At 53.1% G+C, this 17,694-nt stretch overlaps 1 protein-coding gene across 3 annotated transcripts in view; it reads left to right on the top strand.

Moving 5' to 3' along the window:
- The window catches only part of mknk2b (MAPK interacting serine/threonine kinase 2b), a 73,145-nt gene that overhangs the window by 33,465 nt on the left and 21,986 nt on the right, over positions 1–17,694 (top strand). For 2 of the 3 annotated variants that reach the window (XM_086004713.1, XM_086004712.1), the window contains exon 2: positions 17,184–17,345. Coding sequence is in view for 2 of the 3 variants with exons in the window: in XM_086004712.1 (XP_085860838.1) it covers positions 17,295–17,345 (51 nt within the window). In the remaining variant the exon portion in view is untranslated. Of the gene's footprint in view, positions 1–16,575; positions 16,804–17,183; positions 17,346–17,694 lie in introns of those variants that run through there. The other variant, XM_086004710.1, reaches the window with a different exon arrangement.

Raw genomic sequence — 17,694 nt, 5'->3', positions numbered from 1 at the left:
AATAATGGGGTGAAACATTACACATCTGCCCCATATCATCCAGCCACAAATGGATTGGCTGAGAGGTTTGTTCAGACCTTTAAAAAGGCCATACAGGCAATGTATAAGGACAACATACCACTGGAGCACAAGGTGGATAACTTCTTGTTTGCTTACCGGAATGCGACACATGCAGTAACCAACCAAACTCCAGCCGTACTGTTTTTCAACTGGAGACTAAGATGTCGCTTGGACTTGCTCAAACCAAACATAAGACGAGATGTTGAGGATAAGCAGTTCCAGCACATAAATGAGAAGCCAACCAGGAGCTTCAAGATAGGGCAACCAGTCTTGGCCCGCGACTACCGAACAGAAAAATGGCAGCCAGGAACAATATGCACACAGCAGGGACCACTAATGTACACAGTGGACGTTGGAGAGAGCATCGTGAGACGCCATGTTGACCAGATTCTAGAGTCACAGGAACAAGCCAAACCTATACCACAAGCATGTGCACCTGGTAATGAGCCCAAAGTACAGATTGCGTCTACCTCAGAAGCAGGGGTATTGGAAGCTGACGAACCAACCAATGACAATGAGCCAGAATTGACTCCACCGCCAGGACAGGATACTCGAGAAAGGCGCTATCCAGTCAGGATCAGGAAGCCTCCTCAAAGACTGAACTTATAAATGACTATTTCAGTTGATGTATATAGTACCGAGAAAATTGTAATTGTAATTAGTTATTATTTAGTTGTTAAATGAATGTTATGTACTGTTTATGTAAAAGGGGAGGAATTGTTGTGTATGTACCTTTAAGGGAATAACTGGTCTTAGACTGCAGTACCGGCAGTGACCACCCCTGTATAAAAGGCCCTAGCAGGCTTCTGTATTTTCAGTCTGACGCTGCCTCCCGTTCAGTAAAGTACCTGTTAAACTGTTCTCCTGAAGTCCGTGTATTATTGAGGCGCGGACTTTACAGTAGGGAGTTCAGTGATTATTGGGAGCAGCAGTGAGACTGGTGGACAGAGAGCAGCAGCTGTAGATTTATGAGAGATGCTGGACCTAAATCCAGACAAAACAGATTGAAGGACAGCATTTTATTGACAGTAATTGATCCATTGCCTTCTTCTCTGCCTCTGCCCTCTTCTCCCTCAATGGCAGAATGGTAAACCTGAACACTGCTGAAGTAAAATGAACTGTATGTTCTCCATGACTCTGCTTGAATCGAGAATGTGCACTACAATATGTCCGGTTCAATCTTTTATCGCCATCAAACTGATACATCTATTCTGTTCCACTCCTTATTAGTGCCCGATACGAGACTCCCAAAACAAGCGCTCTACTCGGAGCTCCGACGCGGCAAGAGTGCCCCAGGTGGGCAGAGGAAACGCTTCAAGGACACCCTCAAAGCCTCCTTGAAAAAGTGTAACATCCCCACCGACACCTGGGAGTCCCTGGCCCAAGACCGCACAAAGTGGAGGAGAAGCATCCGGGAAGGCGCCAAACACCTCGATTCTCTTCGCCGGGAGCAAGTGGAAGCCAAGCGCAGGCAGCGCAAGGAGCGCACGTCAACCCAAGCACCCCACCGACCCACCCCTTCAACCACCATCTGCCCCACCTGTGACAGAGACTGTAGGTCCCGCATTGGACTCATCAGTCACCTGAGAACTCATTTTTAATGTGGAAGCAAGTCATCCTCGGTTCCGAGGGACTGCCTAAGAAGAGAAGATTAGTGCCATTGGAAAAAAAACTGGCACTGACATCCACTACCTTTCTATCAATGTGGGTTTGCAACATAATGCAGACATACTTATTTTGAAAAAGTTACTTCTCCAATTCCTTAACTGCAGGGAAGATTTGCTCCCGTTGCTAAGGTTCTGGAACATATAATCTGGCCCTGTTGTGATGAGGCCAGAGGAGGAGCCAGTTGCCTTTCCTTTCAGACTTTGAGATGCATGTGTTTTTCATTAGTGTGAATGTTATGGTTAAACTGCACATTTAGATTAAGCACAGCCTGAAGAACATTCCATGGATTTTTTTTTAAACATTCAGTCTCCAGTCACATCCTTTCTAGTTTTCACAGTATGCACAGCTGCGACAAAAATAAACCCCTAAAAGTGATTTGGTAGAAATTTACAGAAAGATATATTTAGTCATTTATAATATTCTTTGAACAAAGTAAATTGGCCCATAAGAAACATTTTTGAAGTGGTACAGCTACGTTACAGACTCTCTCTATTGCACTATCTCGCCTCCTTGGTTCTGCAGTTCTTCTCCCTCCCTTCTCAAGTCTCTATTTATCCCTTCTACTACTTCTTGCCTTCAGTTATTTTTGCTTGTTTCCACCCATTTCTTTGTATTCATGTGATAGTCCATTCTGATTTAATAACTTTTCAGGTTTTTTTTAACAAGATCACACAATATTTAGTTCATCTGTCTCTAAATACCGTAAAGCTTTCAATTGCAGCGTCCAATTGGTACTTAACTGAATTCAGTTTTTTTTTTGCCTCCACTGTATCCTGAAGTCCATTCCATGTCTGAAGAAGAACTTTCTGATATCAGTCCTCATTTTTGCCTAGTTGGAACATTGTACCTCCTTGTCCTACTCTCGCAATTTAATTTCAAATAATTTTCTGAATTTACCTTTTCCAAGTCAGTTCCTGTCTTGAACACCTCTACAAGATTATCTCTCAGATGCCTCCGTTCATGGTTGAAAAGCCCAAGCTTCTCCAGTCTTTACTACCGATTTTCTCCCCTCGCCTCTCCTGAACATATTCACATCTTTTTGAGGTATATTCTGTACTAAAGGGCACCACCCGCCATATTGGTAAAGGCTGAGGTATAGGCATCCAGGGCCTGCAGCTGAACAGGCATTAGCCCCTTTGCAGATGCAAATAGGGGGCCTAATGTCCGATTCTGGATCTCTTCCCGAAATGAGGCTTCCCTAAATGCAGCCAGCGCCGGGCCTGCTGCATTCAGGATAACCATGTCAACATGCAGCCTAACCAGCAGTCCTTAAAGGGACCATTGGAGCCTGCCTTTAAAAAGGTAAGTTCTTTAAAAAAATACTTAGCTGAATGTAGAGTGCTCATCCAGGCTCCACAGCAGTCTCAAAGACGTTGCCGGCCCACGCTCAGCTACCTCCCAATCACCCCTTCCTGACATGCAGAACATGCACAGAATATACCTTAGGGCAGGCCAGTTTCAGCAAACCCGTGTTGGTGGTGTTTACAAATTTGTTATTTGATATGTGGGTGACATTGGCAAGGCTGTATTTTATTGAATTTAATTTCACAACTTGTCAGTGTGAGATTTAAATCTCAAAACCTCTGTGTTACTGGTCCAGTACCATCACCACTAGGCTGGTCCAGTACCACCATCACGAGGCTGGCCCAGTACCATCACCACTAGGCTGGTCCAGTACCATCACCACTAGGCTGGTCCAGTACCACCATCACTAGGCTGGTCCAGTACCATCACCACTAGGCTGGTCCAGTACCACCACCACTAGGCTGGTCCAGTACCGTCACCACTAGGCTGGTCCAGTACCACCATCACTAGGCTGGTCCAGTACCATCACCACTAGGCTGGTCCAGTACCACCACCACTGGGCTGGCCCAGTACCACCACCACTAGGCTGGTCCAGTACCACCACCACTAGGCTGGTCCAGTACCACCACCACTAGGCTGGTCCAGTACCATCACCACTGGGCTGGTCCAGTACCACCACCACTAGGCTGGTCCATTAACACCACCACTGGGCTGGCCCAGTACCATCACCACTAGGCTGGCCCAGTACCATCACCACTAGGCTGGCCCAGTACCACCACCACTAGGCTGGTCCAGTACCATCACCACTAGGCTGGCCCAGTACCATCACCACTAGGCTGGCCCAGTACCATCACCACTAGGCTGGTCCAGTACCATCACCACTGGGCTGGCCCAGTACCATCACCACTAGGCTGGTCCAGTACCATCACCACTAGGCTGGCCCAGTACCACCACCACTAGGCTGGCCCAGTACCATCACCACCAGGCTGGTCCAGTACCACCACCACTAGGCTGGCCCAGTACCATCACCACTAGGCTGGTCCAGTGCCACCACCACTAGGCTGGTCCAGTGCCACCACCACTAGTCTGGTCCAGTGCCACCACCACTAGGCTGGTCCAGTACCACCACCACTAGGCTGGTCCAGTACCATCACCACTAGGCTGGTCCAGTACCATCACCACTAGGCTGGTCCAGTACCATCACCACTGGGCTGGCCCAGTACCATCACCACTAGGCTGGTCCAGTACCATCACCACTAGGCTGGTCCAGTACCACCACCACAAGGCTGGTCCAGTACCATCACCACTAGGCTGGTCCAGTACCATCGCCACTAGGCTGGTCCAGTACCATCACCACTAGGCTGGTCCAGTAACATCACCACTAGGCTGGTCCAGTACCACCACCACTGGGCTGATCCAGTACCATCACCACTGGGCTGGTCCAGTACCACCACCACTGGGCTGGTCCAGTACCACCATCACTGGGCTGGTCCAGTACCATCACCACTAGGCTGGTCCAGTACCACCACCACTAGGCTGGCCCAGTACCACCACCACTAGGCTGGCCCAGTACCACCACCACTAGGCTGGTCCAGTACCACCACCACTAGGCTGGTCCAGTACCATCACCACTAGGCTGGCCCAGTACCACCACCACTAGGCTGGTCCAGTACCACCACCACGCTGGTCCAGTACCACCACCACTAGGCTGGTCCAGTACCATCACCACTGGGCTGGTCCAGTACCACCACCACTAGGCTGGTCCAGTAACACGACCACTGGGCTGGCCCAGTACCATCACCACTAGGCTGGCCCAGTACCATCACCACTAGGCTGGCCCAGTACCACCACCACTAGGCTGGTCCAGTACCATCACCACTAGGCTAGCCCAGTACCATCACCACTAGGCTGGCCCAGTACCATCACCACTAGGCTGGTCCAGTACCATCACCACTGGGCTGGCCCAGTACCATCACCACTAGGCTGGTCCAGTACCATCACCACTAGGCTGGCCCAGTACCACCACCACTAGGCTGGCCCAGTACCATCACCACTAGGCTGGTCCAGTACCATCACCATTAGGCTGGTCCAGTAACATCACCACTAGGCTGGTCCAGTACCATCACCACTAGGCTGGTCCAGTACCATCACCACTAGGCTGGTCCAGTACCAACACCACTGGGCTGGTCCAGTACCACCACCACTAGGCTGGTCCAGTACCATCACCACTAGGCTGGTCCAGTACCACCACCACTGGGCTGGTCCAGTACCACCACCACTAGGCTGGTCCAGTACCACCACCACTGGGCTGGTCCAGTACCATCACCACTGGGCTGGTCCAGTACCATCACCACTAGGCTGGTCCAGTACCACCACCACTTGGCTGGTCCAGTACCACCACCACTAGGCTGGTCCAGTACCATCACCACTAGGCTGGCCCAGTACCACCACAACTGGGCTGGTCCAGTACCACCATCACCACCAGGCTGGTCCAGTACCATCACCGCTAGGCTGGTCCAGTACCACCACCACTGGGCTGGCCCAGTACCATCACCACTAGGCTGGCCCAGTACCATCACCACTAGGCTGGTCCAGTACCACCACCACTACGCTGGTCCAGTACCATCACCACTAGGCTGGTCAAGTACCACCACCACTGGGCTGGTCCAGTACCACCACCACTAGGCTGGTCCAGTACCATCACCACTAGGCTGGTCCAGCACCATCACCACTAGGCTGGCCCGGTACCATCACCACTAGGCTGGTCCAGTACCATCACCATTAGGCTGGTCCAGTAACATCACCACTAGGCTGGTCCAGTACCATCACCACTAGGCTGGTCCAGTACCATCACCACTAGGCTGGTCCAGTACCATCACCACTAGGCTGGTCCAGTACCACCACCACTGGGCTGGTCCAGTACCACCACCACTGGGCTGGTCCAGTACCATCATCACTAGGCTGGCCCAGTACCACCACCACTGGGCTGGTCCAGTACCACCACCACTAGGCTGGTCCAGTACCATCACCACTAGGCTGGTCCAGTACCACCACCACTAGGCTGGTCCAGTACCATCACCACTAGGCTGGTCCAGTACCACCACCACTGGGCTGGTCCAGTACCACCACCACTAGGCTGGTCCAGTACCATCACCACTAGGCTGGTCCAGTACCACCACCACTGGGCTGGTCCAGTACCACCACCACTAGGCTGGTCCAGTATCACCACCACTGGGCTGGTCCAGTACCATCACCACTGGGCTGGTCCAGTACCATCACCACTAGGCTGGTCCAGTACCACCACCACTAGGCTGGTCCAGTACCACCACCACTAGGCTGGTCCAGTACCATCACCACTAGGCTGGCCCAGCACCACCACAACTGGGCTGGTCCAGTACCACCATCACCACCAGGCTGGTCCAGTACCATCACCACTAGGCTGGTCCAGTACCACCACCACTGGGCTGGCCCAGTACCATCACCACTAGGCTGGCCCAGTACCATCACCACTAGGCTGGTCCAGTACCACCACCACTAGGCTGGTCCAGTACCATCACCACTAGGCTGGTCAAGTACCACCACCACTGGGCTGGTCCAGTACCACCACCACTAGGCTGGTCCAGTACCATCACCACTAGGCTGGTCCAGCACCATCACCACTAGGCTGGTCCAGTACCATCACCACTAGGCTGGTCCAGTAACATCACCACTAGGCTGGTCCAGTACCATCACCACCAGGCTGGTCCAGTACCATCACCACTGGGCTGGCCCAGTGCCACCACCACTAGGCTGGTCCAATACCATCACCACTAGGCTGGTCCAGTACCATCACCACTAGGCTGGTCCAGTACCATCACCACTAGGCTGGCCCAGTACCATCACTACTAGGCTGGCCCAGTACCACCACCACTAGGCTGGTCCAGTACCATCACCACTAGGCTGGTCCAGTGCCATCACCACTAGGCTGGTCCAGTACCATCACCACTAGGCTGGTCCAGTACCATCAACACTAGGCTGGCCCAGTACCATCACCACTAGGCTGGCCCAGCATCATCACCACTAGGCTGGTCCAGTAGCACCACCACTAGGCTGGCAGTGTACCATCACCACTAGGCTGGTCCAGTACCATCACCACTAGGCTGGCCCAGCACCATCACCACTAGGCTGGTCCAGTACCACCACCACTAGGCTGGTCCATTAACACCACCACTGGGCTGGCCCAGTACCATCACCACTAGGCTGGCCCAGTACCATCACCACTAGGCTGGCCCAGTACCACCACCACTAGGCTGGTCCAGTACCATCACCACTAGGCTGGCCCAGTACCATCACCACTAGGCTGGTCCAGTACCATCACCACTGGGCTGGCCCAGTACCATCACCACCAGGCTGGTCCAGTGCCACCACCACTAGTCTGGTCCAGTGCCACCACCACTAGGCTGGTCCAGTACCACCACCACTAGGCTGGTCCAGTACCATCACCACTAGGCTGGTCCAGTACCATCACCACTAGGCTGCTCCAGTACCATCACCACTGGGCTGGCCCAGTACCATCACCACTAGGCTGGTCCAGTACCATCACCACTAGGCTGGTCCAGTACCACCACCACAAGGCTGGTCCAGTACCATCACCACTAGGCTGGTCCAGTACCATCGCCACTAGGCTGGTCCAGTACCATCACCACTAGGCTGGTCCAGTAACATCACCACTAGGCTGGTCCAGTACCATCACCACTGGGCTGATCCAGTACCATCACCACTGGGCTGGTCCAGTACCACCACCACTGGGCTGGTCCAGTACCACCATCACTGGGCTGGTCCAGTACCATCACCACTAGGCTGGTCCAGTACCACCACCACTAGGCTGGCCCAGTACCACCACCACTAGGCTGGCCCAGTACCACCACCACTAGGCTGGTCCAGTACCACCACCACTAGGCTGGTCCAGTACCATCACCACTAGGCTGGCCCAGTACCACCACCACTAGGCTGGTCCAGTACCACCACCACGCTGGTCCAGTACCACCACCACTAGGCTGGTCCAGTACCATCACCACTGGGCTGGTCCAGTACCACCACCACTAGGCTGGTCCAGTAACACCACCACTGGGCTGGCCCAGTACCATCACCACTAGGCTGGCCCAGTACCATCACCACTAGGCTGGCCCAGTACCACCACCACTAGGCTGGTCCAGTACCATCACCACTAGGCTAGCCCAGTACCATCACCACTAGGCTGGCCCAGTACCATCACCACTAGGCTGGTCCAGTACCATCACCACTGGGCTGGCCCAGTACCATCACCACTAGGCTGGTCCAGTACCATCACCACTAGGCTGGCCCAGTACCACCACCACTAGGCTGGCCCAGTACCATCACCACTAGGCTGGTCCAGTACCATCACCATTAGGCTGGTCCAGTAACATCACCACTAGGCTGGTCCAGTACCATCACCACTAGGCTGGTCCAGTACCATCACCACTAGGCTGGTCCAGTACCAACACCACTGGGCTGGTCCAGTACCACCACCACTAGGCTGGTCCAGTACCATCACCACTAGGCTGGTCCAGTACCACCACCACTGGGCTGGTCCAGTACCACCACCACTAGGCTGGTCCAGTACCACCACCACTGGGCTGGTCCAGTACCATCACCACTGGGCTGGTCCAGTACCATCACCACTAGGCTGGTCCAGTACCACCACCACTAGGCTGGTCCAGTACCACCACCACTAGGCTGGTCCAGTACCATCACCACTAGGCTGGCCCAGTACCACCACAACTGGGCTGGTCCAGTACCACCATCACCACCAGGCTGGTCCAGTACCATCACCGCTAGGCTGGTCCAGTACCACCACCACTGGGCTGGCCCAGTACCATCACCACTAGGCTGGCCCAGTACCATCACCACTAGGCTGGTCCAGTACCACCACCACTACGCTGGTCCAGTACCATCACCACTAGGCTGGTCAAGTACCACCACCACTGGGCTGGTCCAGTACCACCACCACTAGGCTGGTCCAGTACCATCACCACTAGGCTGGTCCAGCACCATCACCACTAGGCTGGCCCGGTACCATCACCACTAGGCTGGTCCAGTACCATCACCATTAGGCTGGTCCAGTAACATCACCACTAGGCTGGTCCAGTACCATCACCACTAGGCTGGTCCAGTACCATCACCACTAGGCTGGTCCAGTACCATCACCACTAGGCTGGTCCAGTACCACCACCACTGGGCTGGTCCAGTACCACCACCACTGGGCTGGTCCAGTACCATCATCACTAGGCTGGCCCAGTACCACCACCACTGGGCTGGTCCAGTACCACCACCACTAGGCTGGTCCAGTACCATCACCACTAGGCTGGTCCAGTACCACCACCACTAGGCTGGTCCAGTACCATCACCACTAGGCTGGTCCAGTACCACCACCACTGGGCTGGTCCAGTACCACCACCACTAGGCTGGTCCAGTACCATCACCACTAGGCTGGTCCAGTACCACCACCACTGGGCTGGTCCAGTACCACCACCACTAGGCTGGTCCAGTACCACCACCACTGGGCTGGTCCAGTACCATCACCACTGGGCTGGTCCAGTACCATCACCACTAGGCTGGTCCAGTACCACCACCACTAGGCTGGTCCAGTACCACCACCACTAGGCTGGTCCAGTACCATCACCACTAGGCTGGCCCAGCACCACCACAACTGGGCTGGTCCAGTACCACCATCACCACCAGGCTGGTCCAGTACCATCACCACTAGGCTGGTCCAGTACCACCACCACTGGGCTGGCCCAGTACCATCACCACTAGGCTGGCCCAGTACCATCACCACTAGGCTGGTCCAGTACCACCACCACTAGGCTGGTCCAGTACCATCACCACTAGGCTGGTCAAGTACCACCACCACTGGGCTGGTCCAGTACCACCACCACTAGGCTGGTCCAGTACCATCACCACTAGGCTGGTCCAGCACCATCACCACTAGGCTGGTCCAGTACCATCACCACTAGGCTGGTCCAGTAACATCACCACTAGGCTGGTCCAGTACCATCACCACCAGGCTGGTCCAGTACCATCACCACTGGGCTGGCCCAGTGCCACCACCACTAGGCTGGTCCAATACCATCACCACTAGGCTGGTCCAGTACCATCACCACTAGGCTGGTCCAGTACCATCACCACTAGGCTGGCCCAGTACCATCACTACTAGGCTGGCCCAGTACCACCACCACTAGGCTGGTCCAGTACCATCACCACTAGGCTGGTCCAGTGCCATCACCACTAGGCTGGTCCAGTACCATCACCACTAGGCTGGTCCAGTACCATCAACACTAGGCTGGCCCAGTACCATCACCACTAGGCTGGCCCAGCACCATCACCACTAGGCTGGTCCAGTAGCACCACCACTAGGCTGGCAGTGTACCATCACCACTAGGCTGGTCCAGTACCATCACCACTAGGCTGGCCCAGCACCATCACCACTAGGCTGGTCCAGTACCATCACCACTAGGCTGGTCCAGTACCATCACCACTGGGCTGGCCCAGTACCATCACCACTAGGCTGGTCCAGTGCCACCATCACTAGGCTGGCCCAGTACCATCACCACTAGGCTGGCCCAGTGCCACCACCACTAGGCTGGTCAAGTACCATCACCACTAGGCTGATCCAGTACCACCAACACTAGGCTGGTCCAGTACCATCACCACTAGGCTGATCCAGTACCATCACCACTAGACTGGTCAAGTACCACCACCACTAGGCTGGTCCAGTACCACCACCACTCGGCTGGTCCAGTACCACCACCACTAGGCTGGCCCAGTACCATCACCACTAGGCTGGTCCAGTACCATCACCACTAGGCTGGCCCAGTACCATCACCACTAGGCTGGTCCAGTACCATCACCACTAGGCTGGCCCAGTACCATCACCACTAGGCTGGTCCAGTACCATCACCACTAGGCTGGTCCAGTACCATCACCACTAGGCTGGCCCAGTACCATCACCACTAGGCTGGTCCAGTACCATCACCACTAGGCTGGCCCAGTACCATCACCACTAGGCTGGCCCAGTACCACCACCACTAGGCTGGCCCAGTACCATCACCACTAGGCTGGTCCAGTACCATCACCACTAGGCTGGTCCAGTACCATCAACACTAGGCTGGCCCAGTACCATCACCACTAGGCTGGCCCAGTACCATCACCACTAGGCTGGCCCAGTACCACCACTAGGCTGGTCCATTACCATCACCACTAGGCTGGCCCAGTGCCATCACCACTAGGCTGGTCCAGTACCATCACCACTAGGCTGGTCCAGTACCATCACCACTAGGCTGGTCCAGTACCACCACTAGGCTGGTCCATTACAATCACCACTAGGCTGGCCCAGTGCCATCACCACTAGGCTGGTCCAGTACCATCACCACTAGGCTGGTCCAGTGCCATCACCACTAGGCTGGTCCAGTACCATCACCACTAGGCTGGTCCAGTGCCATCACTATTAGGCTGGCCCAGTACCATCACCACTAGGCTGGTCCAGTACCACCATCACCACTAGGCTGGTCCAGTGCCATCACCACTAGGCTGGCCCAGTACCATCACCACTAGGCTGGCCCAGTATCACCATCACCACTAGGCTGGCCCAGTGCCATCACCACTAGGCTGGTCCAGTACCACCATCACCACTAGGCTGGTCCAGTACCATCACCACTAGGCTGGTCCAGTACCATCACCACTAGGCTGGTCCAGTACCATCACCACTAGGCTGGTCCAGTACCATCACCACTAGGCTGGGCCAGTACCATCACCACTAGACTGGTCCAGTACCATCACCACTAGGCTGGCCCAGTACCATCACCACTCGGCTGGTCCAGTACCATCACCACTAGGCTGGTCCAGTATCATCACCACTAGGCTGGCCCAGTACCATCACCACTAGGCTGGTCCAGTACCACCATCACCACTAGGCTGGTCCAGTGCCATCACCATTAGGCTGGCCCAGTACCATCACCACTAGGCTGGTCCAGTACCACCATCACCACTAGGCTGGTCCAGTGCCATCACCACTAGGCTGGCCCAGTACCATCACCACTAGGCTGGTCCAGTGCCATCACCACTAGGCTGGTCCAGTACCACCATCACCACTAGGCTGGTCCAGTACCATCACCACTAGGCTGGTCCAGTACCATCACCACTAGGCTGGCCCAGTGCCATCACCACTAGGCTGGCCCAGTACCATCACCACTAGGCTGGTCCAGTACCACCATCACCACTAGGCTGGTCCAGTGCCATCAACATTAGGCTGGCCCAGTACCATCACCACTAGGCTGGTCCAGTACCACCATCACCACTAGGCTGGTCCAGTGCCATCACCACTAGGCTGGCCCAGTACCATCACCACTAGGCTGGCCCAGTATCACCATCACCACTAGGCTGGTCCAGTGCCATCACCACTAGGCTGGTCCAGTACCATCACCACTAGACTGGTCCAGTACCATCACCACTAGGCTGGCCCAGTACCATCACCACTAGGCTGGTCCAGTACCACCCTCACCACTAGGCTGGTCCAGTGCCATCACCACTAGGCTGGCCCAGTACCATCACCACTAGGCTGGCCCAGTATCACCATCACCACTAGGCTGGTCCAGTGCCATCACCACTAGGCTGGTCCAGTACCATCACCACTAGGCTGGTCCAGTACCATCACCACTAGGCTGGCCCAGTACCATCACCACTAGACTGGTCCAGTACCATCACCACTAGGCTGGCCCAGTACCATCACCACTAGGCTGGTCCAGTGCCATCACCACTAGGCTGGTCCAGTACCACCACCACTAGGCTGGCCCAGTACCATCACCACTAGGCTGGTCCAGTACCATCACCACTAGGCTGGCTCAGTGCCATCACCACTAGGCTGGCCCAGTACCATCACCACTAGGCTGGTCCAGTACCATCACCACTAGGCTGGTCCAGTACCATCACCACTAGGCTGGTCCAGTACCATCACCACTAGGCTGGCCCAGTGCCATCACCACTCGGCTGGTCCAGTACCATCACCACTAGGCTGGCCCAGTGCCATCACCACTGGGCTGGTCCAGTACCACCACCACTGGGCTGGTCCAGTACCATCACCACTAGGCTGGTCCAGTACCATCACCACTAGGCTGGTCCAGTACCACCATCACTAGGCTGGTGCAGTACCTTCACCACTAGGCTGGTCCAGTACCATCACCACATATCCAGTGTTCTGCAATGTTGTTCCTATAAAGTCACCTCTCATATGCTTCCTTTCAAAGCTCTCTAAATTTTTCTAACCTTTCTCCGGGCACTAGAGAACAGCCTTATAGTTTTCTCATCAGCAACAACTTGCACTTATATCGTGCCTTTAATGTAAAAAAGCAACCCAAGGCACTTCACGGAGGCATAAGGAAGAAAAACAGATGTCGAACCAAAGAAGGCGATTGGTTAGGGAATTGGTTAGGAGGTAGGAGACAGAGAGTAGGGATAATGAGCATGTACTCAAATTGGCAGGATGTGACTCGTAGTGTCCCTAAGGGATCTGTACTGGGGCCTCAGCTTTGCACTACATTTATAAATGACTTGGATGATGGAAGAGAGCCGTATATTTAAGTTTGCTGACGACACCAAGTTAGGTGGCACAGTAAATAGTGTAGATTTTTTTTAAATTTGTTTTTATGGGATGTGGGCATCGCTGGCAAGGCCAGCATTTATTGCCCATCTCTAATTGCCCTTGGTGAGCCCCTTCTTGAACTGCTGCAGTCCGTGTGGTGAAGGTACTCCCACAGTGCTGTTAGGTAGGGAGTTCCAGGTTTTTGACCCAGTGACGATGAAGGATCAGCGATATACTTCTAAGTTAGGATGATGTGTGACTTGGAGGGGAACTTGGAGGTGGTGGTGTTCCCATGCGCCTGCTACTCTTGTCCTTCTAGGTGGAAGAGGTCGCGGGTTTGGGAGGTGCTGCCAAAGGAGCGTTGGCGGGTTGCTGCAGTGCATCTTGTAGATGGTACACACTGCAGCCACGGTACATCGGTGGTGGAGGGAGTGGATGTGTAAGGTGGTAGAGGGGGTGCCAATCAAGCGGGCTGCTTTGTCCTGGATGGTGTCGAGCTTCTTGAGTGTTGTTGGAGCTGCACTCATCCAGGCAAGTGGAGAGTATTCCATCACACTCCTTACTTGTGCCTTGTAGATGGTAGAAAGGCTTTGGGGAGTCAGGAGGTGAGACACTCGCCGCAGAATTCCTAGCCTCTGACCTGCTCTTGTTGCCACAGTATTTATGTGGCAACAAGAGCAGGTGGGAGCAGAAAGTTGCAAAGGGACATGGCAGATGGAGTTCAATGTGGGGAAAGTGTGAGGTCATCCACTTTGGAGCTAAGAAAGATAGGTCAGAGTATTTTCTGAATGGCGAGAAGCTAGGGACTGTGGACGAGCAGAGAGATTTAGGGGTTCAGGTACAGAAGTCACTAAAAGCTGGTGGACAGGTACAAAAAATAATTTAAAAGGCTAATGGAATGTTGGCCTTTATCTCAAGAGGATGGAATACAAAGGGGTGGAAGTGATGTAAAGCTCTGGTTAGACCCTATTTAGAGTATAGTGTTCAGTTCTTGGCCTTGGAGGGGGTTCAGCGCAGATTCACCAGAATGATACCTGGGCTAAAAAGGTTAAATTATGAGGACAGGTTGCATAGACCAGGCTTATATTCCCTTGAGTGTAGACGATTAAGGGGTGATCTAATTGAGGTGTTTAAGATGCTTAAAGGATTTGATAGGGAAGACAGAGAGAAACTATTTCCTCTGGTAGGGGAGTCCAGAACAAGGGGGCATAACCTTAAAATTAGAGCTAGGCGTTCAGGGGTGATGTTAGGAAGCACTTCTTCACACAAAGGGTAGTGGAAATCTGGAACTCTCTTCCCCAAAAAGCTGTTGAGGCTGGGGGTCAATTGTAAATTTCAATATTGAGATTCATAGATTTTTGTTAGGCAGGGGTATTAAGGTTACAGAACCAAGGCATGTAGATAGAGTTACGATACAGATCAGCCATGATCTAACTGATTGGCGAAACAGGCTCGAGGGGCTGAATGGCCTCCTCCTGTTCTTATGTTCCTATATTAAGAATGGTGAGGTCATAGTGGTAGGTTTTAAGAAGGATCTTAAAGGAGGAGAGGGAGATGGAGAGGCCAGAGGGAATTCCAGAGTGTGGGACCTAGGCGGATGAAGACATGGCCACCAATGGTGGAGCGATGGGAGACGGTAAGCACAAGAGCTTGGAATTTGAGGAATGGAGAGTTCAGGGGGGTGGTGGGGCTGGAGGAGGTCACGGAGATAGAAAGGGGCGAGGCCATGATTTAAACACAAGGAAGAGAATTTTAAATTTGACACGTTGGACCTAGAGACAATGTAGGTCAGCGAGGATGGGCGAGCAGAACTTGCCGTGGGATTAGATGCGGACAGCAGAGTTTTGGATGAACTCAAGTTTATGGAGAGTGAGAGGTGGGCAAGGGGAGCATTGAAGTCATCGAGTCTGGAGGTGACAAAGATAAGTACAGTATGATGGTTTCAGGTGAGATGAGTTGAGGTAGGATGATTGATACTATGGAGCTGGAAGTAGGCAGCGGTAGGAGAGGATATGGGGCCAGAAACTCAGCTCAGAATCAAGCAGGTTACCAAAGGAGCAAACAGCCTGGTTCAGCCTTAGACAGTGCTAGGGAGGGGGATGGGGCCGGTGGCGAGGGGATGGAGTTATGGCTGTTTTTCCCTTCCCTGGTTCAGTGGCACTGAAGCCGATTGCATTGTCCCATGCCAGAGATATCAGGACACAGACCAAGAAAGACTTACATTTATATAGCGGCTTTCACGACCACCAGACGTCTCAAAGTACTTTTGAAGTGTAGTCACTGTTGTAATGTGGGAAACGCGGCAGCCAATTTGCACACAGCAAGCTCCCACAAACAGCAATGTGATAATGACCAGATTGTTTTTGTTGTGTTGGTTGAGGGATAAATATTGGCCAGGGCACCGGAGATAACTCCCCTACTCTTCTTCGAAATAGTGCCATGGGATCTTTTACGTCCAGCTGAGAGAGCAGACGAGGCCTCGTTTAACATCTCATCCAAAAGACAGCACCTCAGACAGTGCAGCACTCCCTCAGCACTGCACTGGATTGCCAGCCTAGATTTACGTGCTCAAGTCCCTGGAGTGGGAACCCACAACCTTCTGACTCAGAGGCGAGGGTGCTACCAACTGAGCCACCCTAACCAAAAATGAGATTTGGGACATTTCTGGTGGTGTATTCACCATCAGGAAATCCATAACATTTTATATTTTTTAAAGAACCGTTTGGTTCGCTGTTTAGAAACAGAGGTCACATCATCAGGAAGATGAAAGGTCAAACTGCAGCGTAAGGGGGGGAAAAAACTACATCTCCCAGAAAGCCTTAAGCATCTGATGCAACCTGGGCGGGGGGTTGAGAAACAGAATGAGGTCAGAAATTAGTTAAATGCACGGAGTAGGAGCGGCTCTGATGGACAGGGGGTGGGTTTAATGGAGCACACTGGTGCAGACTGTTCCTGGCTTCTTGTTTTGGTTGCGCACGTCTGACCGTTTTGCACGTAGGCGGATCCCACACTGAGTCTGCGTTGCATGCCCCGGTCTGTTTACGCCTGGCAGGTTATAAAGCCCCACGGCCCAAAGCAGGCGCTCGTAGATTAGCACTAGGCTGCTGGCTGGCTAGTGAAGGAGTGTTGTGCGGGTAAGTCATTGATTGCAAAAGCATATTGGAAGGTGCAAAGAGTTCCAAGGACGCGGGGGAAATTATTTAAAGTGCTTACTTAAAGCTTGAATATAGCCGGCGAGCTGCTTTATGAATGTTTTGAGTTATTTTTTGCAGCTTGACATTATCGGCTGTGGAAAGTGCTCTTTGCAAGTTACAGCTTGCAATGAAAAAAAAGGGGGCGATGGTGTGAAGCAACCTGAATATTGGTGGCAGTATGATCTAGTGAGGCTAGCGGTTGAGATTCTCTGTTTATAAAGAGAGCCGATGGGCACGGGTTGGATTTGCTAGCATTCAGTGATGGGTTGACCGTCAGCTTGGCTTCCGTCTATAACCGTTTTCTTTCTCTTCAATTTCAGGCCATATACACTGAGACAATAGCGGGCTTCCAACCTTAAAGGAACCTCTTCATATCTGAGGCTTGTTTTGTGGATTTAAAAAAAAAATTGTTACTAGCACTGTGAAGGAAAATGGTTCAGAACAAGATTGCAGAGTTGAAAGGCTTCCATCGCTCATTCAAGGTAAAGCAAATTTTTTTTTAAATGAAAGAGCTTGAGTAGGACGGCAAAAAGGGCAAAATCTATTTTGTTTTTGTTTTGTTGCTGCTACATTTAATTTCAAACAGAGATTTAATAATGGGGTTATTTTTGGGCTGGTGTACTGGAAGCGGTGACCTGGCCTGCAACGGAGTGAAACTGACCGCTGAAACTAATCCGGGAGCGTTTCCCGATCGAATTGGTCGCTGCGCCCACGTTGCAGTAATTTGCTGTTAATTTTATTTTTCTGAAGCTCTTCACTGGGCGAATTAATGTTGTTGAAAGCCTTTTGGTTTGGAAACGGCTCCATTTTGTGAGTAGGCTGATGAAAGAA

This window comes from Somniosus microcephalus, chromosome 13, assembly GCF_052327205.1.
Source record: "Somniosus microcephalus isolate GS21.2 chromosome 13, FLI_Smic_1.0, whole genome shotgun sequence".
Lineage (NCBI taxonomy): Eukaryota > Metazoa > Chordata > Chondrichthyes > Squaliformes > Somniosidae > Somniosus > Somniosus microcephalus.
Note: the sequence above shows the minus strand (reverse complement) of the source record. Positions and strands in the feature narration are given on the sequence as shown.